Genomic DNA, 11264 nt, shown 5'->3' on the forward strand with positions numbered 1-11264 from the left:
ACATAGATCTCTTATATTATTATTAAAATCATTCTCATTAAAAGTGGATTAAAATATAATTTTAATTCTCTTATTTTATTTAATTAATATTTTTGTTCATCTTATTTGATATTTGATTTTCCTCTTTTACAAATAAAAAAAATCGGTCCATTAGTCAATTTTAGGACGTTGAATGTTAATAAGAAAAATATTATCCGTTAAATTGCTAACATAATACTATAATATTAAAATTTTAAATTATTAATTTAATAAGAATTTAATTAAAATAATAATATCATGTGCCACATCATCAATTGAGATCAACATTCTAAAAATTGATGGTTGAATCAAATGTTTTTATTTTGTTTTATTGGAGAACCAAAATTGAGAATGCAATAAAATAAGAGATCAAAATTATATTTTAATTTTAAAAACTCAAAAGCTTCTTATTTAATATAATTATTCCAATTTATATGTAAACACAATTATTTAATAAAATTAAATAAATATTTCTTTTTTAAAAAATAACCTAAATAAAACGCTTAATAACTTAACTCTTTGTGCTGCCTAGGTCCACCTGAATTGATGAAATATTTACATTACCTTAGTCGAAGATTATTTCATCGGATAATATTAATGCACGATGATTGGGCACCCAACAACTTTAAAAGCATTAATAAACCATTTTTTTTAGAGAAATAAATGCATAATAATTATTATGATAAAAAGAACTCCATTAATGGCACTGATGAGGAAAAGACACGTTATACAGTTAAAACCTCTCTAAATCTCTAATACCAATGTCAATAAGATACTATTCCCTCTTAAACTTTTTTACTATAATGAGTAGTTGTTGAGCGTGTTTTCCTGCAACCATTTTCTTCCTTCCTCGGTTGATTGATTGGTGATGTTGCTGGTGCCCCCAGAAGAAGGGGTAGTGTTGGAATATTATTAAGCTTTGAACTTTGAAGTTGTGGCAGAAATCATTGACCCTTTTTGAGAGACTTACTTACTTGTGGTCCAAAACTGCTGATGGCAACTGTTCAGTGGTCACAGGAAGCACCCTCCAAAGCCAGCATTTAAAACCTTTCATCCTCTTCATCTCTCTTCTTCACCCTTCTGTTTTATTAACAATTCAATAAGAGGAGAAAGAACACTCAGTTTAATTAGCAATGGAATTGAAGAAGCATTTTCTTTTATGCCAAGGTACTTAAAATGGTTTCACAGGGAGCATTTTTCTTCTTCTAAATATGCTTTTTTTTTTTTTTTTATGTGCATGCTAATGCTCTCTCTCTTGGATCAAGTTCAAGTGTTCATCTTTTTTGCTTCTTTGAATTTTGTACTTTTTAGATTAAATATGTGCATGCATGTCTACCCTTTTGAGCCTTCTGCTTGTTTTCTGGATTCATGGTTATGAGTTGCTTGCCTGACCCGTTTTTTGTTGTAAAGTTTTCTACTTTTGTTTTGCTACCATTCATGATAGCTGAGCTTTTCTTTTTGGTCTTCATGAGATCTCAATTACTGGGATGGGATAATTGTCTGTTTGCTGTTTTGTGAAAGTGGCATCTGCCATCGAAATGAGATCTTTGAAATACAAAAGTGGTGGCTTTTGATTCTGTATTGTGTAGAAAATGTTTCCTGAAAAATTGGTGGGAATATATGTTTTTTGTGATTTACCAGCTGTTTCATTGGTGATAAAAGGGCATGGCTGTTTTGATCTGAACCTTGTTTTGGGGGTTGATCTTCAGATGGCATGCCAGTGTTCTGTATTACGTGTTAGTTATTTGGGCCATTTAAACAAATTTAAGCATGCAATCATTGGAGTTTGTTTTTGTTTTTGTTTTTTTAGCGTTCTTAATCTCATGCTGCATTCTAGCTTACTGAATCAAGCTTGTAATCTCATGGTTGTGCAGAAGGAATTGGATGCTGATAAGTGGTATCGATTGATCTGTTATTTTCTGTGGGAGACTGAGAAACGATGCCAAGCCAGCTATGGTTTTCTCTGCCAATGATTTACAAGAATGGAAAGATTTTCCCAAAGGGCTCAAGGTTCTTCTCCTTGAGAGAGACAACATTTCTGCTGCCGAGATAAGGGCAAAGCTTGAAGCCATGGACTACAATGGTTTGACTTTTTGGATTCCTTCTTTTTGTATTGGCATGTCTCACTTCTTTATCTACATCTAACAATTCCCACTTCTGGCCCATAGTGGGTAAAGTTGGTCCCATCTTTCTGTCCTATGGCATCTTGCAGAGCCACATTGCTTTAGAATCCTTATATGGTTATTTGCAAAATTGTGGTCTCAGATTTTTGTTGCTCTGTGGAGCCTAAAAATTTTGAAAGACTTTAGTTGCTCTTGGGAGCCTAGAAATTTTAACGAATGCCTTTTTTCATAATTTTTTTTTCCAAACTCTGTTTTCTTGTATGGTATTTCTTTGCATCTTATGAAGCTGCTAAAGTTTACATTTATGCTTCAACTATAAGTGTTTTCAAAACTGAATATGGTCTACATTGTAAAGATATGAAGTATAAAAGAATTATCAGATACCTGACTCATATGTTCTAAATTGGAAGATATGAAGTTTAAAAGAATTGTCCCTTGTCTGACTCTGAACTACCGACCGAGTCTACACTGTTTTTGTTCATTGGGTGTCCTTTCTGTTGCCTAGCCAATATGGATTATTTGGCTGTAGGAGACAGGAATTTATTATTGAAAACAGAAGTTTCCATGAACACAAGTTTAAACAAAATTATATCTTATATCTTAAGGTTCAACCTAAGTATAATTTGATTATATTGAAGTCACATGGTTCTCTTACTCTACTCCTAGTCTCCCACATCACCATTCTTGTTTCCTTTACATGCTTGTCCTCTATTAATTTATTTAGTAAGCTTTTGAGTTTCTGTACAGTTTCTACATTCTGTGAGGAGAATGAAGCCTTGTCAGCAATCTCAAGTGGACTCGAAAGCTTCCACATTGCCATAGTGGAGGTAATGAACTTTCATTTTCTATATAAATGAAAAATCGTAATGCAGTAATTGTAAAATTTAAAAATAGAAAAGAAACATCAAAATGATGCTATCTAGTATGCTTGTTAAAAATAAAGTGGACGTCTATTAGGAGGAATGATACTCCTGTCTGTTATTAGTTGCTGCCAAACTTTAGGCAATAAAATATACTTCTGTCAAAGGCATATAACTTGAAACTTTTTTAAATGCTAGTCATGAGAGGGGACTTTTATCATCTTTATTCATTTTTCTCGTATAATATCATGAGAATTATTTTTTCTCTTCCTCAAAGTTCTATATCTTAATCTTGTGATTGTTAAAATAATAAAGCTTTTATGATGTCATTTTTAATCATAATCATCCATCCTAATTGCAGGTGAGTTCAAGCAGTGGCCAGGGAGGTTTCAAATTTCTTGAGAATGCCAAGGACTTGCCAACCATTAGTAAGTACAGATACCAAACCCAAATTTGTCAGTTTAACTTCTTTTAGTTCTCCAAATCTCCAATATGTACTCTGTTTTAGTGGCCTATACAAGCCACATACCTAGTATGAATACTGGACCAAGAGCAGCACCAAATAAGGAGAGAAACACCAATATGCCTTTCCAGTCTAATTTTTGCTATCACATGTTGCATAGGCTTTGGATAATAGTAATAATTATTTTTTTTTCTTCTCTTTTATTTGTCATGTGATTGTTGCTTGCCATTGATTTTATACCTACATGGCTTCTGTTTGTTTTTTGGTAGCTTTTACCAATTGAAATTGATGAATGATCTAGAAGGGAACACACCATGGTAAATATGGGGAAAGGTTTACTTAAAGGCAGTTTTCTCTTAATTCTAAATTTTCTAGCCATTGATACTTCCAATTTTTAATGCAGTGACTTCAAACAATCATTGCTTGAACACCATGATGAAGTGCATAGCGGTAAGAGTTAGTTTTTCTGTCTCCATTATTTATGGGTCAATATCTGATTATGTATATTCCTTGAGCTAAGCTAACTGCAATCTTCTATTTCATTGTTTTTCCTTTTTTCTTTATTATTTGCGTTAATTCTCACTTTTTATTCATTCAAATTATTGACAAAATTTTGAGCTTCTCCTTTAAAATCAGTGTACTGATAACTTATTTGGATTTTCAGTTCAATATTTGCCCAAAATACGATCTTTAACTCATTAGATAGAGTACATTTTCATTCTCTTCTGATTGTTAATGCATACTTCTTGACTCTGCTCCATTTTTATTTTTTAAGCTTGGTGCAGTTGAGTTCCTCAGAAAACCACTATCTGAGGACAAGCTCAGAAATATCTGGCAGCATGTGGTTCACAAGGTCTGTTAATATTGACGATATTACACTGGCATTTACTATTAACATAATATGAGCAAAATAGTTTCTCATGTGGTTGAACTCAAGCAGGCATTCAATGCCAGGGCAAGCATCCTGTCTGAATCACTTAAACCTGTCAAAGAATCTGTAGTGTCCATGTTGCAGCTCCAAACAGACGATGAACAACATGAAAGTAGAGTATCCAGGGATATAGAGAAAGTATCCCGCTTTGTTGATAATGATCATGAGTTGTCTTCTGGAAATGATAAATATCCAGCTCCTTCAACCCCACAATTGAGACAAGGGACGAGATTGTTGGATGATGGTGATTGCCAAGAGCAGACTAATTGCTCCACAGGAAAAGAAAGTGGGGAACATGAAGGAGAATCTAAATCTGTCGAAACTACATGTGGTAATTTGAATGCTGAAAGTACTCCTCAACAAAGGAAATCTGAAATTACTTTGGTTAGGGAGGAAGTTGAAAGTACTCCTCAACAAAGGAAATCTGAAATTACTTTGGTTAAGGAGGAAGTGGATATTGTTGATGCTTCCAAGGGTGAGAGTGTTGCTTCTCCACATACACAAAAAAGAAAAGTTCTAAGCAACACTGACAGAAATACAAAAGCTTTAATCAAAGTAGGTGTTCATAGTGATTCATGTGAGATAAGAGGAAATCAGAAAAAGATAAAAGTAAGTTGCTTTATGACTTTTCATTTTACAATGTTTATGTTCCTCTTACCCTCTTGCAGATTACAATGAGTGTTTCCATTTAATATGAAAATGTCAATGTTCCCATTTATTGTTTCTTCATTCTTGGAGTTGATCCAGAAAGTTCAGACATATATCTCCATTCCATAGGAAATACTCTTTCCATTGAGTTACAGTTTTGGTACTTGATTTTGGTCTTAGGTAGACTGGACACCTGAGCTGCACAAAACGTTTGTGAAGGCAGTGGAGCAACTAGGCATTGATCAAGCCATTCCTTCTCGAATATTGGAATTAATGAAAGTGGAGGGCTTGACAAGGCATAATGTGGCAAGCCATCTCCAGGTCATTATTTACATTACTGGTTATGATTAATCATTGTGTTTCTTATCGACAAGCTAAGACTCATTAAGTTATTTTTGTTAAAACAGAAGTATAGAATGCATAAGAGACAAATCTTGCCCAAGGAAGAACGAAAATGGTTGAATCTAAGAGAAAGGAGCTATTGTGTTAAAAGACCAATTATGGCATTTCCTCCATATCATTCTAATCACACCCTTCCTCTGCCTCCTGTATATCCTATGTGGGGACAATCTGGCAGTCCAACGGCTGGCATGCAGATTTGGGGCTCTCCAGGTTATCCCTTTTGGCATACTACTGCTGAAAATTGGCACTGGAAACCATTTCCAGGGGTAATATTTGTTTTTCTGAATTCAAGGATGAGGATATGAAGTTTTTCTTCTGTATTATTATTAGTAGCTAAGCTTTCTGGCTTGCGGTGTAGAGATTATGGTTATGGATGAAGTCCTACTTGTGATCTCTTGATCTTGCAGATGCATGCAGATGCATGGGGCTGTCCAGTGTTACCATTACCACCTCCTCAAACTCCTGGTTTTCCCTACTCTCAGGTGAGTATCAGCAAACCAAGGATCTTAATTAATAACCTTGCTATTTTGCATGTTAATGGTTAATGTGTCTATGCCTGCTAATTCATTTTTGCTAGTTATTTAAGTTATTTACCAGTGATATCTAATAAGATATTTTTCATCAAATCTCAGAATATGCCTTCGTTGCTCAATGCTGATGCAGTGGATCACACATTTACCATGCCACAAAGTTCCTTCGAGCATTATCCGGTAATGCAACACTTTCCTTTCAGTTTTTTCCTACTTGATCATGGTGGAAACTGGCCAGTCACCAGTTCATACATAGATACATACATTCATTCTAGTTGGCACTCAGCGAAAGTCCACATTGAGGAGAAATTGTAACTTTACTTAAAAGCCTTTAAAAGATTTAAAACGAGGAAAATGTAGTGATTTTTAGTCTCTGTTTGAATAAACATCTCCATAAGCATCTGTTGGAGAAGAAAATAAGGTAAAATAAATTGATCTTCTTCTGTAAGTTAAAATCAACTTATGCATGTTAACTTTCATAGAAGCTCTCTTATCTAATTTCTCCAGATGTTGGAAAACTAGATTTGAAATGTTTTTCTACTAAGCATGCATCTTACATCATCCATGGACTTGGTTAGAAATGTCAACTATCTAAATGCTAATGCTTTTGAAGATTACGAAAAGACCATGTATCTATCTTGTGTCTAATCAATCTTGTTAGATTACTATCAATGTTCTTTGAGTGCTGATTCAAGTGGTACTTCTAATTATACTTGCATGGGAACAGGCCTGAACTCAACTAATATTTGAGTGAAGTCCAAACTCCCAATGATCTCTCTCACCATGGAGTGTGTTACCATGCATGCATGCAGGCAGAGGAGGTAGTTGACAAGGTGGTGAAAGAGGCAATAAGCAAACCATGGCTACCCTTGCCCTTGGGTTTGAAACCTCCTTCCCCAGATAGTGTGTTGGCTGAGCTATCCAGGCAAGGCATTTCCAACATCCCTCCAAAGGGTTCAAATTCATGCTGACCTGGATGCATGCACCAAAGAGAGTGGTTCTGATGGTGACCAACTACAAAAGGGTTCCACCTGATCAAACACCCTGTTGCAATTATTTTTGTTTTCTCTAAGTGTATGAGGTTCCAACTTGTAGTTTGAGTGGGAATAGGAGTTGTTGGAGTTGGGACCATTTTGTTTTGTTTATTTGGTCCCACCAAACCAATTTTAAGGTCTCTCCTATGCTGTTGTCAGCTCGTACGTACAATACTCACTTACCATGATGCAACAACCAAAGTATTAGTAGACATTGTTCCTATCCGAAGCCACATGCCAAAACAAGGCAACAAATAATAAATGATGAGAAAAGTCAGCTTCTGCTTTTAATGCAGTGCAGGACACCCGTTAGGCAAATTGGCCGGTTGAGAATTGGCCACGCATCTCTTGATGCTTCTCTACACAAATTTTTGTGGTTGTAAATACTTGCTGATGTGTGCAAACTTTAACGGGGATATGATATTGTTGTAAATGTGGAGCTTTTGGGGGGCATAAAGTATACCCTTAACAGTGATTTTGAAGGGAGAGAAGGGGGGTCTCGTTTTGTGTCGTTGAGTGTGGGGTGCCTAATAATGATGGAGAGGATAGGATACACTTTGTGAATAAATATGAGTACACTCGACTTTGACGGATGCTAACTCTTCTTGAATTTGTTAGGATGTTTGCTCAATTTAGAATTGACTTGTTTATTCTTCAATGTTCCTGCTTTTTTTTTTTTCCTTTTTATCATTGACAATTGTTAGTCTTTCAACTTTAACTTGTTGTGCGGCACGTGTCAATGCTGATTTCTTTTTTATTTTGTTTTACTTTTGTATCTCTTCGATAGCATTGAGATCAACAAAAATATATGTTTTTTCTCCTTTGTCTTTCCCTTTGCTGGTTTTGACTTTATAGGACGATCCATGGTAGTTGAAGTTGGATAATGACTTGATGGCTGTGTTCGAATTAGAAGAGGGAGAATAACCTCCTGAAGTAGAAACTTTTGTTCTCTTATTAGATCCTTCAAATGGTGAGAACCATTTAGGTTGACTCTTCACTAGTTGCTACACATGCTCTATATTAAAAGATTTACGTTTATTTTTAAAATAATTTAGAATTATTAATGTACTAATTTTACCCATGTTAATAATCATTAACTTGTTATGGGTGATGTAAAAAAGTAAAGTCTAAGATCAATATGCACCACTATCAATAAAAAACACAAATACTTTAGAATATTTAATAAGGATAAATAATATAAATAAATAAAATGGTTCATAGAAATTGTAAAATGCCTTATAAAAAGATCATCAATTCCTTTTAGATGGTGCCTTGTATTGAGGACCAAAAAGAGCACTTTTTGCTCTACTCCCACAGTTGCATTCTTGATCAAAAACTTTTGGGACCTTTTGAAGTTTGATGTGAAATGCTTTCTAGATGAGTTTCATGTAAATAGAATTCTTTGTAGAGGTTTGAACTCTTCTTTCATATCACTTATTCCAATGGTAGAGGATCCTCTTAATTTAGGGAAGTTTAGACCGATTTCCTTGGTGAACTCTTTGGATAAGATCTTAGCTAAAATTTTAGCTAAGAGATGGTCTAGAGTTTTACCAAAGATAATTTATGAGAGGCAAAGTGCGTTCTTGGGTGGAAGATCCTTACTTCATAGTGAACTTGTGGCCAATGAAGTTGTGGATGAGACAAAAAGGAAGAAGAAGAAGTGGTTGGTTTTTAAGGAAAATTATGAAAAAGCTTAAGAATCGGTGAATTGGTAGTTTCTCCTTTACATGATGGGTAGAATGGGATTTTTTGAAAAGTGTGAGAGGTGGATTAAAGAATACTTATCATCAAGCTTTGTCTTTATTCTAATAAATTGTAGTCCAACTAGTTAATTTAAGTTGGAGAAGAGCCTTAGACTAGGGAGATCGTCTAACTTCTTTCCTCTTTACTGTGGTGGCGGGGTGCCAAAGTGGCCTAATGAGACAAGTGGTAGCTAAGAAGATTTTCAAAGGGGTTCTTGTGGAAGACAAAAAGGTGGAGGTGGGTCTTCTACAATATGTGGATGATACAATATTTTTTGGGGATGCAAGTTAGAAAATGTGGAGGTAATTAAATGCTTGATGAGGTCCTTTGAATTGGTTTCCGGTCTTAAGGTAAATTTTTTCAAAAGCAATTTTGGGGCATTTGGGGTGGAAGAAAGAGTTATGAAAATATATGTGGCGCTTCTTAATTGTAGATGCATCACAACACCTTTTGTATATTTGGGAATTCCAATTGGAGAAAATCCTAGGAGCCAACACACATGGAAGAGTGTTACTTCCAAATTTCAAAAGAAGTTGGCCATTTGGAACCACAAACTCTTTCTCTAGCCAAAAGGGTATGTCTTATTAATTCGATCCTTAGCTCTTTACCTCTTTTCTTTATGTCCTTTTATAAAATGCCTAAGAGTATGGTAAGGAAGCTTGAGAGTATACAAAAAATTTCTTTGGGGAGGGGTTGAGGGTGAGAAAAAATATGTTGGGTGGGTTGGAAAAGAATTTGTAGTCCAAAGGACCATGGTGGTTTAGGGGTTAAAGACCTATCTATTTTAATGATGCTCTATTGGCTAAGTGGAGGTGGAATTTTTTCCTCTCAAAGCCTAGCCTTTGGAGTATGGAGGGTGGAAGAATCTTGTCGAGGGGGGGGGGGGGGTGGAGAGTAATGGAGAGTCTTCGGTGGAGGGACCTTAGGAAGGTTTATGGGGGTTTGAGTAATGTAAATTGCTTTGAGAGTTTAATTGAGTGAAAGATTGGGGAGGGGGTTGTTTTGATTGAATGGTTGGAGAGGAAATGAGAACTTGGCCATGTCTTTTCCTAGAGTTTTTCCAAAATTCTCATGAAAATAATGCATGGGTATGTAATATAGGGAGGTGGGTTGATGGAAATTGGGTGTGGGATTTTAAGTGGTATAGAAGGTGGTTTGAGTGGGAGAATCCAAAAGTCAAGTGTTTTTTGGAGCTATTAAATGGAATGCATTTACAGAAAAATGAAAGAAATGTGTGATAGTGGTGTGGTGAGGGTTCAGGATTGTTTTCAGTAGCTTCAACATATAAAGCCTTGCATGAAAAGGTAAGGGGAACAATAGAAGATGAAGTAATGGTAGAGGTGTGGAAGCTTCAAGTCTCATCTAAGATAAGAATTATGATTTGTAGGTTGTGTCTCAATAGAATACCTACCGTTGATAACTTAAAAATCAAGAATTGTGGAAGTGAAGCTATTGGTGAACTATGTCTTTTTTTATAGTTACACATCTTTTCTTTACATGCCAAAGGATAGAAAGTATTTGGAAACATTGTTGTAAGTTGTTGGATTTTCAAACTGTCTTGCCAACCGAAACTGTCATGCACTTTAAATAGGTTCCAGATATTGTAGGGAGCAAAACTCAACCACAAAAATGACACATCATTTGGGGAGCAATTATTTTTGAGCATTTGGAATATGAGGAACGATTGTGTGTGTTCATAGTTGAATCGTTCAATAGAATGGAGTTGATAAACAAAATCTCATTCACAACTTGGAGTTGGCTTAAAGCATACATGAGTAATTTTAATTTCTTCTATGCTCAATGGTTGATGAACCTAAAAGTATATTTTCATGAGACATAATGTTATGATTGACAACACTAAGTTTACATGGCTAGAGGTAATGACTAATATGATGGGTAGTTAAAAATAGAATAAATAATCATTTTTGTCTCTAAATGTGTAGAGTGTTGACAAATTTATCCCCAAAAGATGAAAATTTAATTTTTAGTCTATGAAAGTGAAAAAAGTACAACAAATTCATTCATCTGTTAACTTTCATCTGTCACCATTAATGAAAGAGCCTACGTGATACAGAGGGATGAAAATGTCACAAAAATGATTGCCAACATAATTAAATAGATTGGACCAAAATGTCAGCAAGTTTCCATTAGACCAAAATGTCAATAAGTTTTCATTAGACTAATTTGTTAAACCCCAAATTTCATTTCATTTAAGGATAAAATATTATTTAATCTTCATCTTCCCTGGTTCCCCCTTTTTGTGATTAGAAAATTTGTAATGATTGATACATTGTTACAATGTTTATTTTGGTACAATGATAGAATGTTTATTTTGAAAATTTTCTATTATGACAATATTAGGTAGTGACAAAATCAAATTAGATCTCATTTTTTGTAAGGATTAACTTAATGACTGTGTATTTTTGTTTAAGTCTCATATTTTGGATAAGGTATTGTCACATTAGAAATTTCAGATCAATAGAAAGATTATACTTCTTAATTAATATTATGT

General features: G+C 34.7%; 1 protein-coding gene across 3 annotated transcripts; it reads left to right on the forward strand.

Moving 5' to 3' along the window:
- Window positions 1-774: 774 nt before the first annotated feature.
- LOC100820385 (two-component response regulator-like APRR2) lies at window positions 775-7827 on the forward strand. Of its 3 annotated transcripts, none has more exons than XM_006579611.4 (12): window positions 775-1185; window positions 1893-2101; window positions 2889-2968; window positions 3363-3429; window positions 3868-3914; window positions 4240-4317; window positions 4405-5004; window positions 5224-5364; window positions 5451-5711; window positions 5853-5927; window positions 6078-6155; window positions 6703-7827. In XM_006579611.4, exons 2-12 carry the CDS (start codon window positions 1972-1974, stop codon window positions 6706-6708), a joined length of 1563 nt encoding a protein of 520 aa, XP_006579674.1. In that variant the 5' UTR covers window positions 775-1185; window positions 1893-1971; the 3' UTR covers window positions 6709-7827. The 3 variants fall into 3 exon arrangements, with proteins under 3 accessions (XP_006579674.1, XP_006579672.1, XP_014631006.1); XM_006579609.4 differs by having other exon boundaries at window positions 6788-7827; XM_014775520.2 differs by lacking the exons at window positions 775-1185; window positions 1893-2101; window positions 2889-2968 and adding an exon at window positions 3734-3781 and having other exon boundaries at window positions 3392-3429; window positions 6788-7827.
- Window positions 7828-11264: the final 3437 nt, after the last annotated feature.

Source organism: Glycine max, chromosome 5 (genome assembly GCF_000004515.6).
Source record: "Glycine max cultivar Williams 82 chromosome 5, Glycine_max_v4.0, whole genome shotgun sequence".
NCBI classification, from domain to species: domain Eukaryota; kingdom Viridiplantae; phylum Streptophyta; class Magnoliopsida; order Fabales; family Fabaceae; genus Glycine; species Glycine max.

Bases quoted from the DNA above. Each gene is read 5' to 3' on its own strand.
- LOC100820385 (XM_006579609.4), top strand. From the start codon at position 1,972: ATGGTTTTCTCTGCCAATGATTTACAAGAATGGAAAGATTTTCCCAAA. The intron at 2,102-2,888 runs GTTTGACTTTTT...GTTTCTGTACAG, and splicing joins TGAAGCCATGGACTACAATG to TTTCTACATTCTGTGAGGAG. The intron at 2,969-3,362 runs GTAATGAACTTT...TCCTAATTGCAG, and splicing joins TCCACATTGCCATAGTGGAG to GTGAGTTCAAGCAGTGGCCA.